Source organism: Pundamilia nyererei, unplaced genomic scaffold, assembly GCF_000239375.1.
Source record: "Pundamilia nyererei isolate P.nyererei 1_Seehausen unplaced genomic scaffold, PunNye1.0 scaffold00106, whole genome shotgun sequence".
Classification (NCBI taxonomy): Eukaryota; Metazoa; Chordata; class Actinopteri; order Cichliformes; family Cichlidae; genus Pundamilia; species Pundamilia nyererei.
This window is the reverse complement of record NW_005187507.1, coordinates 1,630,104-1,647,663: the sequence shown is the minus strand read 5'-3', so window position 1 is coordinate 1,647,663 and position 17,560 is coordinate 1,630,104. Positions and strand designations below refer to the sequence as shown.

Here is a 17,560-nt window from a genome sequence, read left to right as displayed (position 1 = left end):
GTGTTCTTTGCAAATAGGTGGCAAGTGACCAGATCCATTAAGCCCAGATGTTAGATCTTCATAATGTTTCTTTATAATTCTGAAGTCTATAAAAGCCAAATGTTCATATGGAAGTGTAACATATCCATTCTTCATATAATGAAATAGCCCTAATAAGTTGTTAAAACCATGTTGTACTCCACAAATATTTCAGAAATCGTAAGAAAGCACCTGCAGAGATCTCCATCCTACCGTCTGGTCCATTTTAACCAATAGGCGCAGGTCTCATGCGACATCAAACCAATCAGATCCAGCAGACTGTTTCCGGAGGATCTAGGGTTATAAAAACCACCGTGTAGCAGGAGCTGGTCATTTATCTCTTACACAGGATTCATAAAAGCCTGTTTGTAGGAATTAACTAATTTCTCCTCGTTTTCCTCATTTCGGCTCTGAAACTTCTTGACTTCAGGAAACATGGTGAGTAAATTTTTTTTTCTCTTATTAAGTGTCGATTTAATCAAAAATCATTACTGAAATAGTCAATAATCAGGTGGCAGACCGTTAACTGAGATTAGCCGGAAGTATCAGCAGGATTTAGCAACACCAATTTCATTTTTAAAAGGATAAAATTCACACTGTTAACCAGACTACGCTGTCCTGACTGTATTTTTGGTGCGATATGACAGGACACATCCAAAATTCAAGTTATTTGCTTGTGTCCGTTTACGGCTTCTTGTGCGCGCACTGAGCCAGTTGTCAACAGGTCATCCTGCTTTCAGGCTGAAGCATTCCCATGACTAACAACTCTTTGAAGGATCCTGGCCTTTATGAACCTGCGACCGCAGACTACAAACAAACCAACTCACTTGAAGCTCAATTGTTCTTCTTCTTCTCATGTCTTTAATGTTTTTGTGCGTGTATGGGCTACTTTTTTGTAAAGAAGTCTTTCATTGTCTACAGCTGTGTTTGCTTTGCTGAACTCTGATGTGCACTTGTTTGTTCTCGATTGTCTTGTCCTGGCTCACATGCGACATATTTCTAAAGGGTTGTTAGTTCAGAGCGTAAAAGGCCTCAGGTGACCACATGAGTAGCGGACAGGCTATGTAAATTGGAGTAGCGATTTCGGACTATAGAAAGCGGCAAATAGCGGGCGGAATTTTTAAGATCCCACACATTCTGAACGTCCTGAATCTGTCGCCATCTCCTGTAGATTGCTCTGGCCACAGCGACCATAGCGCGCGGGTGCGCTCCCCAAATACGCAAAAAGTTGCGCACACGCTGCCATCTATCCGTCTCTCTCCCGTGATCGATGTGATCTCTTTCCAGTGTCTACCTGCTAATTTATGACGAAAATGTTTCTGATGTAAGAGGGTCTAAAGAAAGTTAAAGCTGAGACAAAACCAAAAACTGATGTCACTACTGAAGAGTGAGAGACCGGAGGATGTACTACAGACCATGTTCTCCAACCTTAGGCTTTAGGTTTTGTAGAACCAACTAAGTCAGAGTCGGAGATTATTATCAGACAGTGGTTATGAGATCCTTCTGCAGGGTCTGTGAGTGCTTACACAACAGGCAAGTTTGGTGCATCATTTGACTCTTCTGCACCAAAATGGATTAGTTGAGCAGCGACTTCTCAAATCAGATGCAAATGATAGAAAAAATAAAGCTGACATTCCTGAATACAGGCAAATTTCTGTGACTGGTCCTTTGTTGGTAGGATGTGGTTTAACAGGTTGCGTATATAAGGTGTTACTTCAGAAGAAAAATGACATCAGTGATGAATTCAACTTCCCTTAAACCAAAACTCTAAACATAACCTGACCTGACTTCCGCATAAGTTACCTTTGCGATGTAATTAGGTTAAGAGAGCTATGCAAGTGACAGTGAAAACTGACTTCAAGTTCAACTTGGCTCGCTAAAGCATTAACAGTGTTAAGAATTCTCTCAAGTGTGATTCATTTGTTGCAAGGGACAAATTACATAGCTGACTGATGGAACGATTAAATATTTTTAATGTTCTATACTAAAATTCCAGTATTGCTGAAATCACAGTCCTAAATCATGAAGCCATATTCCCCCAGGTAACTTTACGTTAGTTGAAGAGCAGGTCTAACAATGTAATTTTTGGATAATAAGTCAAAAATGAGGTCATCAAATAAATGGCTTTTCCATCTCATTTCCACAGCGTGAGTGTATCTCAGTGCACGTTGGTCAGGCTGGTGTCCAGATCGGCAATGCCTGCTGGGAGCTTTACTGCCTGGAACATGGGATCCAGCCGGACGGACAGATGCCCAGTGACAAGACCATTGGAGGAGGAGACGATTCGTTCAACACCTTCTTCAGTGAGACTTGTTCTGGAAAGCACGTCCCCAGAGCTGTTTTTGTGGACCTGGAGCCCACTGTCATCGGTAAGTGTCATCACCGCTCGCTGAACACTAATGTAGGAAAATTAAAACATCTTTAAAGCAAAACTAACGTAATGTTGTTTGCATAGATGAGGTGCGCAGTGGTACCTACCGCCAGCTGTTTCACCCTGAGCAGCTGATCACAGGCAAGGAGGATGCTGCCAATAACTACGCCCGTGGACATTATACCATCGGCAAAGAGATCATTGACCTGGTTCTGGACAGGATCCGCAAACTGGTGGGTGAATTCAAAGCAGCTAGTATAAAATGTATATACGAATTAAATTATTGAATGAAGTAACTCATGCCTGGTTGTCATCTCCTCTCTGTCCACAGGCTGATCAGTGCACTGGTCTTCAGGGCTTTCTGGTGTTCCACAGCTTCGGCGGTGGCACCGGCTCTGGTTTCACCTCCCTGCTGATGGAGCGTCTGTCTGTCGACTACGGCAAGAAGTCCAAGCTGGAGTTCTCCATCTACCCAGCTCCCCAGGTGTCAACTGCTGTGGTGGAGCCCTACAACTCCATCCTGACCACCCACACCACCCTAGAGCACTCTGACTGTGCCTTCATGGTAGATAACGAGGCCATCTACGATATCTGCCGTAGGAACCTCGATATCGAGCGTCCTACTTACACCAACCTGAACAGGCTGATTGGTCAGATTGTGTCCTCCATCACTGCTTCCCTCCGCTTTGATGGTGCCCTCAATGTTGATCTGACAGAGTTCCAGACCAACTTGGTGCCATACCCCCGTATCCCCTTCCCCCTGGCCACCTATGCTCCAGTCATCTCTGCAGAGAAGGCTTACCACGAGCAGCTCTCCGTGGCTGAGATCACAAATACTTGCTTTGAGCCAGCCAATCAGATGGTGAAATGTGACCCTCGCCATGGCAAGTACATGGCCTGCTGCCTTTTGTACCGTGGTGACGTGGTGCCCAAAGATGTCAATGCTGCCATTGCCGCCATCAAAACCAAGCGCACCATCCAGTTTGTGGACTGGTGCCCCACTGGTTTCAAGGTTGGCATCAACTACCAGCCCCCCACTGTGGTTCCTGGTGGAGATCTGGCCAAGGTCCAGAGGGCTGTGTGCATGCTGAGCAACACCACTGCTATTGCAGAGGCCTGGGCTCGGCTCGACCACAAGTTCGATCTGATGTACGCTAAGCGTGCCTTTGTTCACTGGTACGTGGGTGAGGGTATGGAGGAGGGAGAGTTCTCCGAGGCCAGAGAGGACATGGCAGCTCTGGAGAAGGATTATGAGGAGGTGGGCGCTGACAGCGTGGTAGACGACGATGAGGGAGAAGAGTATTAAGTGCTAGCATATTCCTTCTCTTAATCTCTACCATCTAGTTTCATAAAGTTTAATTGAACGCACCATTTGTGCTAATGAATTACAGGATAGTAGAATTTCTTTATAATTTTCAGATTCTTCAGTTTTAGCAAAAAACAAAATTCTGTCTTGGCTGGAATCAAATACTTTTATCCACTGTGTACTTTTAACATGACCTAATCTATCTTTACGGATGTTGCCAGCATGGGGACTCATACTCCTTTCTAGTCACTTGAGGGCAGTGATGCTCCACACATGCTGACTCAACACCATGTTGAAGTGCTTGACATTTCAAACTATTGCAGGTACTTTACCTGACCTGACCTGAGGCATTAGAATGGTGATATCACAATTAATAGTGTGACAATTCTCCTTTGATCATGGCTCAATTCACACCTCAGTTTTGGCTCAGATCTTGAGCTGGATTATTCAATCTACATTCTGTTCATGGTCTGGCATTAAATTATTTTTTAAATTTACCAAAACAGGTGTATTTATAGTTTTATAACAGAACATTGGGAAGAATACAGAAGTCTTTGGTACGAAAGGTGAGGACATCAGCAACCAGACAAAGAGAACCCACCAGAGAGGAGGAGAGGCTGTGTGTATGTGAGGGCACTTGCATTACATATAGCGTTATCTTAGTGGAAACCTATTCTGTTTGATTCATTTTCCATTTAATATCACAGAATAAAAGACTTGGTTTGAGTTTTATTTTTCACTTTCCAGTCCAGTGCTCTGTAATAAGGAACTATATGTGAAAGGAATAACAAAAAACAAAAGTCTTTATTGCTGGCAGAACCCCCTCTATTCTGATGTTTGTCCATTTTCTCCATACCTGAACAATTTCCAAATAGACAGTACAATGATCTATTGTCACTGTTTGATTTTTGGTGTAGATTTCAGGATTGTTACACCCATATTTACCATTCGGATGAGGTTTGACATGCCTGACTGAGAACCACCAAGGCCAAACGTTGCCTTGGTTTAAAATTGGGTGTGATATTCACTGTGGCGCAAGGCAGGGACAGAGGGCGTCTCATGCTGGCAGACAGGTGGTGTTTAAAAATACTTTCTTCTTCTGTTACTAGACTGGATTTCTTCAGGGTAATGAATGATGACGAGTACGTTCAAAATCTCAAAGCTAACAGTGGGAGCTGTTACAGATCATCAAAAATAAAAGATTCACAAGTGTAAAAGTTTTTAATTTGACTTCAGCTGTATTTCTGCTCTAAAACAGAAAAAATAAAGTGGCTTCCACATTTGCATTGACACTGGTATGAATCATTGAATGCATTGGTAGATTACAGGTAAACCACAATGGGGAATTTCTTAAACTGGTTTTTACTACTTTCAAAACAGTTTTATATGCTTGTAGACTTTTTCACTAGTGGTCTGTGTGTACATTTGCAAACTCAAAGGCAAAAAAAACAACAACAAAAAACTGCAGCTAAAACTCTGTTCCTTTTAAATCCTAACTGGGTTAAGAAAATAAAAGCTTTCTTCTCAATATAAGACATGGAGTTAAGAATCTTTCTATTTTCCTCCATCTCACAAACATGAGGTAATCTGACTCATTTGGGAAACAAATTTTAGGATTACAACTTCTGATTGTACTAATGAGCCCTCCCCCCAAAATCCTACAACAGAATATTTTGAATGCTGTAAAGATGTGCACTTCAAAAAAGGTACAAAAACACAGATGCATACAAAGTGTTCTCATGTGTACAAAAGCTGATCTTACAACAGGCCCTGAAAATAAAGCAGTGGACAGTTTTCTACACTGACACATAAAATAATGAACCCAACCCACTCCCTGCTGCAAGATAATTATGTAGATCCAGCAACCTTACAACAACATACAGTGACAGTTTCAAATTAGATAAACTCCAGCCATCATTTTCCTCTTGCAAAACTTGCACAACTCTGTATTAAAGCTGCCTGGGTGCTAAACAGCATTGCACGACACCACAGGAACCTACGCAGCAGCAGCGGCACTCATAAGCTTCTTATTTTCCCTTCTCTATTTGGTTTATCAGCTTCCCCAAAGCAAAGCAGCAGAATGACAGGAAATGCACATAAATCCCAGTGAAAACTGAAAACTTCACAGTGTAGTACACCACACTCTCAAAGATTTTGCAGAAACTCACAACGCTTTGAAAATGTTGCCAGTAAATAAACCCCTTTTTTTTTTTTTACAGTACCACTCGGAGAGCTTCTTGATGAGACTCAACACACGCGAGATCCCTACTCCTGACAGTAACAGTTATCACGCCCAAACCCTTCACACATCTGCTGTAGTTTTTGTGTCTAAACAATCAAGTTCAAGGCATTATAGAGAGAATATTCAGTCTGGCGATTAAAAACGTATCTAGGTGGGTTTGTCTTATGTGCCTGATTCACTCTTGTGAGATCCAGATAGTCTGAATGCCAATTAAGTGTTTATTTAAAAGCCATATTGCAAAAATGTTGACACGCTCATGACACACTGTGAAAAAGTTGAATTCTTGAGTGCCACCCTTCTTTCCTCAGCATCATCACCGGGACATAACCTACCATTCACCCACCAATTTTTTTTTTTTTCCTCTAAACAAATCTTTTTTAGATGCACTGAACAGTGCCAGCCCTTCAATGTCCTTCAGTTTCTCTAACCTCTTGAAAGAGAGGAGCTTCGCAGAGCCTCACGAAGTCATATCAACAAAAACCATCCTAGGAGCTGCAGCGGTCTGCGTGAGGCTTCTGTTCCTCCTCAGTGTTGTCTTTGATCTCTGGTCTTTACTGAGGAGGAGGAGGAAGCCCATCTCTCTCTGACACTGCCGTTAACCTGTAGCAAACTGATATTAGTGGATTCATGTTTATTTTTACTGTATCGCCTCTTCTGAGTACATTTTGATGTTGTGTTTATTACCTGAGGAGGTGGAAAATGTCTCATGACAAAATGTGAACGAAGAGAATGGCCAGGCCGATGTTGAGCAGGATTACCATGCAGATCATGATGGTGTTTGGGCCCTTAAAAAAGGAAAAGAACTCAATGCAGAATAAGGACAGCGGATCCAGTCAAAACTGGAGATGAGTGAAAAATTAAAGGAAAAACCTAAACCTTAGCTCCAACAGTAAAGGGACCCAGTGGTCCTGTTATGTAGAAGGGTACATTACGGTGTCCTGATGGGAGGAACGGTTTCCAGGAGTAAAATGCCTCCATGGATGTGCAAGTTAACTTAAAATTAATCCAAATTACTTTTCTTTTTGCCATAAGTCAAAAGCTAAGGAAATATGAGACAAAAATAAAACAACAAATTCAGAAAATTCATAAATTCATATCAATTAAAACCTTAGAACTAAGCCTAAGTTAATCACACAATTAAATACAAGGCCCAAAAGAGTGGTTTCGTGGATCAGCTTACCACATGAAAGGGGGACAATGAGTCATCAGAGAAATTAGTTTCTAAGTAGAGCTAAAAAAATAAAATACTCAAAGAAATATTGATAACTGAACCCTTGATAATGCTGATGATAATGATAATAAACACCAACATGTAACATAAATGCTACTTAAAATGCAAAATTCTTAGAAATGTTTGAGAAAATGTATCCTGATGTCTATGTTGGGGGGGGAGAAAGTAGAGCCCCTGCCTCTTCTTCTACTGTTATCACTTGGAAAAATCTTAAGCGACATATACAACATCAAATATAATGTCAGTTATTCATTATGATGATGCTACATGAACTTAAACTGTATAACACTGAGTGTACTGACTACAAATCAAAGCTGATTTCCTTAAAAAAAAAAAAAAAAGTTGTCAGAAGATTAAAAAAAACCCACTATAAAAATAGAATTTTATGGGAATTATTTCATGGTTCAGGCTTTACAGGATTAAGACTACATATTTATCCTGGAATAATATTGTGTGAGCTCAACCCAATACCGTGGTGAAAATTGCATGCTCTACCAAATCAGAGCTCCACTTTCAGTAATGCAGTCACCCCTTTTTGTACAATGGGACTCCATGAACATATGTGATGACATTTAAACCTGAGATAATTAGCTTCTGACACAAAATTGATAATGATACTTGGGATACTCATGAAGATTTTGACAGACTTTAGTTTCTTTCCCACAAAAAAGGAAAATGCTAACTAAATTCAGGGTCAAATGACAAACAGTGTTTGAGATCGCCCAGATAAAGGTCGTGGGTCAGCTTGTCTACTGGCTCTCCCCTACAGACATTAAATCTGAACCTAATGAAGCCCTGTGGGAGATTTTGAATTTACGTCATACATAGCACTCCCCACCACCATCAACACACCAAATGAGGCAAAATCCTCTGGATGAATGGTGTTTATAGTGTTCCAGCAGGCTGGAGAATCACAAAGACTCAGAGTGCTCTGAAACCTTTCTAATTGCATGTGATGGCCATAAACCTTATTAAGACACTTTGTTTGTTTTTCTTTAACCTTCCTAATCTGTGGCTGTTCATGTTGGGTTTTATCTTTTCAATGCAAAGAATTAATAAAGGATTATCAAAATTATTATTTATAGGAGATGGTTGTACCCAAAACATATCTTGTGAGCAAGTTCAAAATAAGACTGCAGGAGGAGCAAGACTGAAAAAGGGGTTTAACATCTAGAAAATTGTCCTACCAGCACCTTTAAAGATCAGAAATTAACACCCCTTATCCCTTTTGTGAGATTTACGGGTGCAGATGGGAGCAATCTGCTAGCTTTGGTTAGCTCTAGGCTAGCCATTTCTTCCTGTTTCCTGTCTTTATGCTAAGCTATAATCAGCCTCCCACATTCCAGCTTCATATTGGCAGGTACATTGTGTACACTGTCTTCTACTTCCCGAATACAAACCAATTTAAGCATATTTCAATAAAAGTTGCTTCAATCCTAGCTTATAACAAATATTTACAATGTAAAAGTGAGCATTTCTTTGTCATGCATGCTATTTCTAAGTGTATTTTTATTTATTTATTTATTCCCATCTAGCCAGCAGGGAAACTAAAAGAAAATTGTTTGGACATAACAGATAATTATCGTCCACTGAGATTAGTAAATGTCATCTTATTTGGTGGAGGTTAGTACTGGCTGATACAGATGTTTGGCTGATATATTTATAGCCATAATTATAACTTAATGCTGATGCTCAGGGTACATGCTTAGCTAAAACTTTAAAACCAATGTAACATTAATACCTGAAATTGGCAGGCAATATAAAGCAAATGCACATTTAAAATAGAGAAAAAGGAGACATAGCATTCATTTACAACTATTTCCCCCTCCAATAAACCAGAACAGTAGTCTGGCTTTGCCCTTATACGGTAAATAACGTGACTGGATATGGTGTACACTTTTATTTGACTATGATGGTGTCAAGCTGTGCTCTTTAGTTAGAAACTAGGACTTATGGTCATTAATGTCAGCAGTAATGCTAGTGTATATTTTTAAGGCTGCACTGAGCTAAATGCTTATACGAACATCGGTAAGAATTACTCTCTGGGGACACTGAATGTGTGTGGAAAATTTAACAGTAATCCATCTGATAGCTGTTGACCAAAGTCTTGGACTGACAGACTGACTCCACCATACATGTTGTGACAATATTGATGTAGCAAAAAATAATGAAGAGTGAGTCACTGTGTATATTTACTGTCTTACCTCCATGTCCAAAGACTCTGGGGTCACCTCGTTACTGAGGCTCGACAGGATGGGCTTGGGTCTGACTTCGGCTTTGGGTTCCACCTTCGCTGCCGGTCTGGCAACTACAGATTTTGCTTCCACTGGCTTTGGTGCCATTTTAGGTTCAAGACTCGGAGCAGGTTTTGGAGCTGGAGCTGGGCTGGGTTGCCGTTTTGGTAGCGGTTTTGTTTCTGCTTTACTGGGAGGCCTGCTCGGTTCCCTGGACTCCACTTTGTTCTCAAATACAGGCGTCACTCTTTCTTTTGTTGGTGGTGCTCTTTCGCTTTTTACCTCGGAGGCTTTAGACTCAGGAGTTACAGATTTGTAAGACGCTTTGGAAGGCGTTTTGGAGGGAGCTTTGGAGATGGGACGTGGTGCTTCTTCTTCTTCTTCTTCTTCATCTGGTGAGATGAGGCTATTCCTTACAGGGGCAGCAGGGGCTGTAGTGGCATCTGATGCTTTTGCCTCAGAGTCAAACTTCTGCAGTGGCTTGATCTCCATGTCAGAACCCTGCTCGTTCTTGTTGCTCTGGCGGCTCGGGGTACGAGATGGGCCACGACTGCTGGTGGCCCCTCCTCCTCCTTCAGATACAGTTGAAGCAGGAGCAGGGGGAGTAGTGGGACGACTGCCTTGCTTGTCGTTGAGTTTACTACTTCCACCACTTTTACTGGTTTTGTCTTCATTCCAGCTACCTGGACTGAGGAGTTTGGGCTCTTCCTTGCTCATGATGCCTGGGCTTGGAGAAGGCGTGCGACCTGGGGATGAGCTAGGCATGAGGCTGTCCAGTTCATTCATAACCGGGCTTTCAGGTGGTGTAGGCAGTGGCTCCTCCTCAGCTAGCAAGGGTTCATGCATGATGGTCTCTGTGTTCTCACTGCCTTCCACGGCCAACTGTAACGCTCTCTTCTTCAGATACTCAGGACCTGAAAGCCAGTTCAAATACTTTTTAATCACTGGTTTCTACCATCAGTCATTATAAGTCAGAGGAATTATTATTTTTTCCATAATTTAAAATGTATAATAGATACAGAATGTGGGCTTTCAAACTCCTCCTACACAATCACAAACTGACTAATGAAACTTGGCACACAGGTATGTCTTAGACCTGTGTAGGTTCTTATCTAAAAAACATATGACGTCATCATGTTGCCTACAACCATCTACCAACATTTATGCACCTACAATGCCTCATTAAAATAATATTATTTGAATGACAATAACATGTAATTTATAGCCACAAACTTGAATTATGAATTATATATGATGTCATGTTGCCAGGGAACCACCTAGGGCAGGGATAGCTCAGTAGGTAGAGTGGTGGCCCCATGATCGGAAGGTCGGGGGTTCGATTCCCCTGAACAGCTACCCTGAGGTACCCCTGAGCAAGGTACCGTCCCTACACACTGCTCCCCGGGCGCCCAATGGCTGCCCACTGCTTCACTGAGTGAATGGGTTAAATGCAGAGAGCGATTTTCCCCACGGGGACCAATAAAGTACACTTTCTTTCTAACAATGGACCGAAATTAGAGATACTGTAGCATGGGTATGTACTAATCACGATAATTAGAATTAATGTTCCATAAAAAGGCCATGGTATTTTTAACACTAAGTAATAATGCCTCAATCCATTAGGGATTTACAAACATCATAAATGATTTATCATGTGAGTGTCATGACTTAAAGTTCAAAATAATCCTCTTTTGTTTTTAGTGGTTTCAGTCATTCACCATGTGAAAGTAGCTGTTTTAGTGCCTCTCACTTTACCCAGCTTTATTCTGATTGGCTGCCATTCACAAACAGAATAATTGAGCAGCAGATGGGTGTGGCTACTGTGCTCACAGAGAGGTCACACTTCATGGTGCATAGCGCAGTATTGGGTTAAGTACAAAAGGAGTCTATAACCGAGTGCTCACATCAGTGAGGCCTGAACCTTTAGCTTACAGTAAGAATTATTATTATTATTATTATTATTATTTATTGAGTTATTTTTGCAGTATATTTTTATATATTTATATATTTTTTAGAAATATTCATTTATATTAATATCTTTCTGCTGTTTCATAATTATCATGGAGCACAGCTCTCTGTTAGATAAATTCCTGTTGGCTCGAAAATAGCTAAAGGAGCTCAATTTAAAAACTGACATTTTTCCATTAAAAAAAGATTCCCTTGATAAAAATGTTAGCTCAAGTATTGCAGGGCTGAGAGGTCACAGATTGTCTTTATAAGTATCATCCCCTTAAACCTCCTGAGAGCACAGGAAGCAGCTACAGAGGATTTTAGAGATGCATTCAGCTGCTGCATCCCCTTCCTAATAAGCTTTCGCTGGAGTACACATTTTTCCATTAAACACAAATAAATTCTCTGTTTGCTCACATTTCAGAAAAAAATCCAAAGGAGAAAATTTGTCCCAAAATGAAATATGCTAAAAACAATTAATATTTTTGATATTGTCAGACAATACCTACAATGCACTGATACGCTTTCTCTTCATATTTGGTTTGAATTGAACAGCTAAACACTGTAGTTTTGAGCAAATGTTACTAAAACAGAAGAAATTACCATTTGTTGGGAAACATTTTGTTGTGGATGAATACACATGCTGATGATGATTACCAGCTGTAGGACACGTACAGCTGTCCTACAGCTGTACATATGATACTTTTCTTATGCTAAAAATAAGTATAGAATATCAAAAGTCCGATCCTTAAATTTATGAAGTGTTTTGAAGCAGATGTTTCTCAGCCAGAGCCAGTCTCAACCAGACTTTTAGTGAAAGACTAGTCATTTAGAAAGTGAGAGACAATTCATTTAGAAAGCTGGACGACTTTCTGTTTGCATCTGACTTCTTTAAGCTCTCTGCTGAGTGAGAGCGCAGGAGTGAAATGCAGGAGGCTCCCAAATAGCCCCTTTGCTTTTGTGTCAATGTGTGTGTCGACAGACTCGCAATGAAACTGATACGATCCCTTCGACCCAATAAGATGGTCCTTTTTTTAGACAGTCAAACGCGACTATCCCTGTGATGGGCCTCAGCAGAAGGATATACTATCACAGGCTGTGAGGACAGAGACAAAGTAGAGAAGTAGCTCTGCTGTTGGGATTTTACATTTGCTGTTTCCTTCATACAGTATCATACATAAGTAGGTAAAAAAATTTCTGAATGAGCTTTTTTAGTGTGCATTCCCGTGATATCTAGTGAAACTCAGAGCTTGCATACAGCTGCAAAGTCCGTGAGTGACATTATGATGCCTTAAAAGGTGGCCCTTTTTGATGCTTTTTAAATTAATTTTGCTGATTTTTTCTCAAATGTGGTGTGGAGATGTCGACTAACCTGGCTGGTAGAAGGAAGGGGAGAGCTCTTTGGCCACCAGTCTGGCAATGCTGGACTCTCTGTTGGAGGCCTGGGCAGCCTGCTCAGCTGCATCTGCCTTGGCCTTGGCATGGGCTGTCCTGCAGTGGAAAGATGCAACACAAGTCACTCAGCCTTCTTTCATCTTCTCATTTCATTAATTGTTTTGATTCTTATTTTTCCCCCCCCCTATATGCCGGCAATGAACATGCTGTTTTCAGAAAGCATCTGTTGTTCACTTCAGTGTGTTTTATAAATGACACAATCAGTACCACACTTGGCTTAGCTGTCGGGAGGAAGAGTGGGATATGAGTGTGTTTTCACCATCAAGAAAGCAAAGTCAGAGTGTCTCCCAAATAGAATAATGCTATTAATTTAAATGTGAAACTACAAAACCTGGTTTTGTCCCCACAGGAGGCAACAAAGTCCACCTGTTAGCAGCTGTGAATTGGTGAATCAGAATATATAAATCAGAATGTATAAAACCATTCCTTTAATAGCAGGGCAGTTTCACAAATGTCGGTTTATACTGGTCTATAACTTTAAACCAGGCTTAATTTTACTAATAAAAAATAATTAAAGCCAAAGAAGGGAAAAAAAAAAAAAAAAAAGATTCCCTCAGGTAAGCCTAGCACTGATATTACCATTTCATCAGCGACACCTCCATTGACAAATAACAGGGAAAGACAAAAACCAAAATAAACAAACCGGTTATATTTGAGGAAAAATACCAAAATCAATTTATTTTGAAGGCTACGCTATAACTTGCTGATCTTGTCTCATCATTAAATCATCAATCGGTTCATTTTGGAGTCACTGTTAGACAGAAACCACCTTTAGAAAGCCAAAAATTATATTTTAATTGTCCATCGTTTACGCTCCAAAACAAAAAGGGAAATCCCTTCTATTTATCCTCTGTGTCACCTTTTTAAGTAGCTTTAAGCTTTTCTTGTGTGAGGAAACACAGCTGAGGGGTTGGATACGCTCACTCAATTGAGCATTTGCTTGTCACTTTCTTGTTTAACCTCTTTACAGCCACCAGTGATCAGCACATGCATCAACCAGGATGCAGCCTGTTTCAGTTCTACATACTTTTTCTGCTTTCTATTCATTTACGTCATACTATAATGGTTTGATGGTTCATGAGACATTGACCTCGACCTTCCTACACAAACACTCTCAGAGATAAGGGCCTTAAACAGAGTGACCAAAAATATCGCAGTACAAGGCTTGTTTATAGTATTCAATCATGGTCAAATGGATGCTGGGGTGGGCAGTCGCTGGTCATATGGCTCATTAGTATTATTAGCTTTGGAGGAAAGGGGTTGTCCTGTTCTACCGTTTGCCTGGGACAGAAATAAATTACACTTTTGCCACCATGAGTGAGACAATGAGTTATTGCTGGCAAGCTACTGAGGCCTCCATCATCACACAAATGTCTGTGTGGGTGACAGGCAGAAAGCACTGCGGCCTGACAGGCGTACATTTGTATATTTATAGTTGTTTTGCTGCACACTGGAAAAATTTACTTATCATGCAACACTTTGCAATGCAGAGTTCATGAACTTTCACTCTGGATTTCCCCTTAAAAAAAAAAAAAAAATCACTGAAGAACAGGTAGCAACCAAGAAAACAAGGCTAATTCCAGCTGCTAAACCTGAAATGCAGTCTAGTTATACCACGAAAATAGGGCAGCACAATTTATTATTATTTTAATACTATTATGCTTCTCTACTCGGGTAAAGACTGTAGCCATACTGAAGTTTTGTAGAATAAAAGCTGTTTAACTGGTTCAGTGGTTACCATCTCAGTTTAGCTTGTTAGCATGCTAATGGTAGCTCTTTAGCAGTGTCAGCAGTGCGCGATTGCTCACGTGCACAGCTTAGAGGGAACATAGCGGTGTGTCAGGCATTTTGACTTTGCACATGTTTTATGATAACTACATTTAACCTAATTTCTACTGTACGATTCAGCTCAGTGTGACTTTACTCTCTGTGTGTTGGGTTTCTATTGTGGAAAGAAACTGGATTGTTTTTTTGTAGCCTTAAGTGCCTAAACCAATTATTTGGAATATTTGGTCAGGGAAAATTATCAGTAGGAAGCCACTTGGGGATGTTACATGGAAAATGAGCCCCAACACAGTGCAACAGCAACCAAACAGTTCCAAAAATCATATCATCTCAGTGAAAAAGTACACATATAATTAATTTAATCTGATACACCTCCTGCCTCTGTAAACATACAGTCAAATTTCAGCTAAGCGGATCAGGGAACTTTTAATTAAACAATTAAAAACACCTGCTGATATACTTCCTCAAAACCATAAAGTACAACATCTGGCAATCACAAAAGGATCAGTTAATAGTTAAGAAAAAAAATCTAATCATGTTTTCATCATTAGTGATGAAAGAGGATGATATTAGATGATGAATTGCTGCTATATCCAAAAACTCGAGAGGTAAATGAGTTAAAAGCTGCTGCTGTTTGTCCCCAGTAACTGCAGGTACTGAGTGTGATTACTCTGTAAATACTCAACATGTTGTAACTTTACACCAAGATGAAAATAGCTCCTCTTAGGTGGGGAAGATGCTTCCACCAGGAACAATTAGAGGCTCCTGAGGTCCCCTGATTGATATAAATGAGCTCCACCTGTCCACACAGACTCAGCACCTACTCAGGAAGCTGTTTTTCCTCAAAGTTATTCTAACAGCTGATCTTTAACAACATGTTTCCATAGCAATCTCAACAATATCTAAACTTACTACAAAAAGTAAGGAAACTTTGTTTTGGTCGATTACTTCTTTGTTGTAATAATGCTTCTTGGCAATAAATCTTGTACCACTGGAAAGCCTGTTTATTTCCCCTTAGATGATGCCACATTTGCGAGGAAAATGCTTTTGTGTGTTGAAAAGCAGAGTAAAGTATGTGGGTTGTGCCCATGAAAATCTTGGAAAAAAATCCCCTCTGCCAATGCCAAACAGCTTATTCTGCTATCAGCTCTTGTTTGGTATCATTTATTTGACCAGATGATCAAAGTCTATGCGATCGTTGTTATGTTGGAGGATAGAATTTGGTCCAAGACTGTGGAGATATGCGATTACCCCTGGCTGCAGAGACTCATCTTGATATCTCTCTGCATTGAGATGCCTCTAATGATGACAAGCCAGATTGTCAGCACCAGGGTACCAGAGGCTCAAAACAAGAGTCAATAGCAGAATAAGCTGTTTGGCTTATTCTGAGAAGATTTATAAAGTTTTTTTTAAAGGCACAACACACATACTTAACTCTGCTGCTCAACCCATGAATGGATTTCCACTGGTATCAATTTTATTGCCAAGAAGCAATTTTGCAGCAAAGAAATAACTGACCAACCAAAAATGTCCTTACTACTTAGTTGTTGTGCTAAGTTTATTTAAAGTGCTAATGAACACAATATGCATACATGTTTATTATAAAAATATACTCTGAAAAGCCTCAACCATCTTCTCCCTTACCTAACAATATACTATTACAATTTAGTTCCTGACTGCCTGCAGACAGAGTGGTGTGTGAGGTAGCAGACAAGATGGCAGCCTTTCAGTGTGGACGGGTAAACTGCCAGTTGGAAGAGAAAGATGTCGACAGATGGCTTCTTCCTGGAAACTGACTCTACCTTCCACCTCACAGTGGCTCAGTGTCTTCAGGAGTAGGAAGTAGGAATAGAGTTTCAACTGTTGGTTAACTGCGGAGGCTGCAGTTAGGGGCTTCATTCGGATAACACTGAATGTTTGGTCTGAATGTGGACCACATCTGCAGTTTTCCATTGGCCATAGTTGACTTTGACTGATGGATTGACTCAGGGGGAGTCCGGCTGCTTGATTTCACCTCTGATACACCTAAATGGTCCAGATGTCTGATGTCTTGGACATCTGGCTCAAACAATAATGACTGTAACCCACATCAGGTCCAGCTCTTATTATTACTATGATAGCTTGATGTGAGCTTGGGTAGATTAGTGGCTAACAGCTATTTTCTTTAGTATGCCTGGAAGCACCGGGGTAATTCTAAGCTGAAGCAATCAGCAGATTTGACACACCTGGCTCAGTTCAGCTTCCTGCCTCTCTCTTGTTCTCCTTCCTGTTGGGAACTCCACAGTTTTCCCATTTAGTTTAGCTTATTGCCAACAAAACATGGCATCGCACAATAGTCACAGAACCACGTTTACACCACTGATATTACATCTGTACTACTTTTAACATAATAAATGGTTGAATTTAGCATGAAATACTGTGTTCTTTCCATTTCAGTTGTAGCATAGGAGATGGACATTACAGCCAGGAAGCTAATTATGAAAGAAAAGGGTAATCTGAAAGTGACTGCATGTATCCTTTATATACAGTCTATGCTTAAATACAGTGGTTAAGTATGAAAACTCACTGTGCACTTTATTAGAAAACACCTATGAGACCTGCATTTTTTATAAAGTGCTATGCATGTAGCAGAGCTACTGGTAAGTACTAAAATGGCTAAAGGCAGCAGACGGATATAAACTGACCCCTGTAGCAGCCTCACATCCATTCACAGCTCACTGAGCGTGTCCATCACTGACCACACAACTCTCAGTACCATAAATATGGTGAAATCTTTAGCACAAGCATAAGGTGAAAAGTAGGGACTTAGGCCTGCATGGTTAAATCAAATTCAATCCTGTAAATTACGAGTCATATAATCAAAATGAATAGATTTGTGCAAATCACTGACTAAAATAATAATAACAAAATAAAAAATAAAATAAACCAGAACCTGGCATGAAGGATTAAAGCAGCCAAGCACTGAGCA

At 40.5% G+C, this 17,560-nt stretch overlaps 2 protein-coding genes across 3 annotated transcripts in view; one reads left to right on the top strand and one right to left on the bottom strand.

Annotated features, from left to right (window-relative positions):
* Positions 1–392: 392 nt before the first annotated feature.
* LOC102211421 (tubulin alpha-1C chain-like) lies at positions 393–4,981 on the top strand. Its single transcript, XM_005741023.2, has 4 exons — positions 393–456; positions 2,165–2,387; positions 2,474–2,622; positions 2,721–4,981. Exons 1-4 carry the CDS (start codon positions 454–456, stop codon positions 3,693–3,695), a joined length of 1,350 nt encoding a protein of 449 aa, XP_005741080.1. The 5' UTR covers positions 393–453; the 3' UTR covers positions 3,696–4,981.
* The window catches only part of jph2 (junctophilin 2), a 27,077-nt gene continuing 14,414 nt past the window's right edge, over positions 4,898–17,560 (bottom strand). The window contains exons 3-6 of one of the 2 annotated variants that reach the window (XM_005741025.2): positions 12,725–12,843; positions 9,373–10,316; positions 6,622–6,722; positions 4,898–6,547 (exon numbers count right to left, since the gene is read on the bottom strand). In XM_005741025.2, coding sequence (XP_005741082.1) covers positions 6,642–6,722; positions 9,373–10,316; positions 12,725–12,843 — 1,144 coding nt within the window. In that variant the 3' untranslated portion in view covers positions 4,898–6,547; positions 6,622–6,641. The remainder of the gene's footprint in view (positions 6,548–6,621; positions 6,723–9,372; positions 10,317–12,724; positions 12,844–17,560) is intronic. The other variant, XM_005741024.2, reaches the window with a different exon arrangement.

What these genes read in the sequence shown, in the direction of transcription:
- LOC102211421 (XM_005741023.2), top strand. An exon ending in CCTGGAGCCCACTGTCATCG is followed by an intron (nt 2,388 to 2,473) that starts GTAAGTGTCATC and finishes TTGTTTGCATAG; the next exon opens with ATGAGGTGCGCAGTGGTACC. An exon ending in TGGACAGGATCCGCAAACTG is followed by an intron (nt 2,623 to 2,720) that starts GTGGGTGAATTC and finishes CTCTGTCCACAG; the next exon opens with GCTGATCAGTGCACTGGTCT.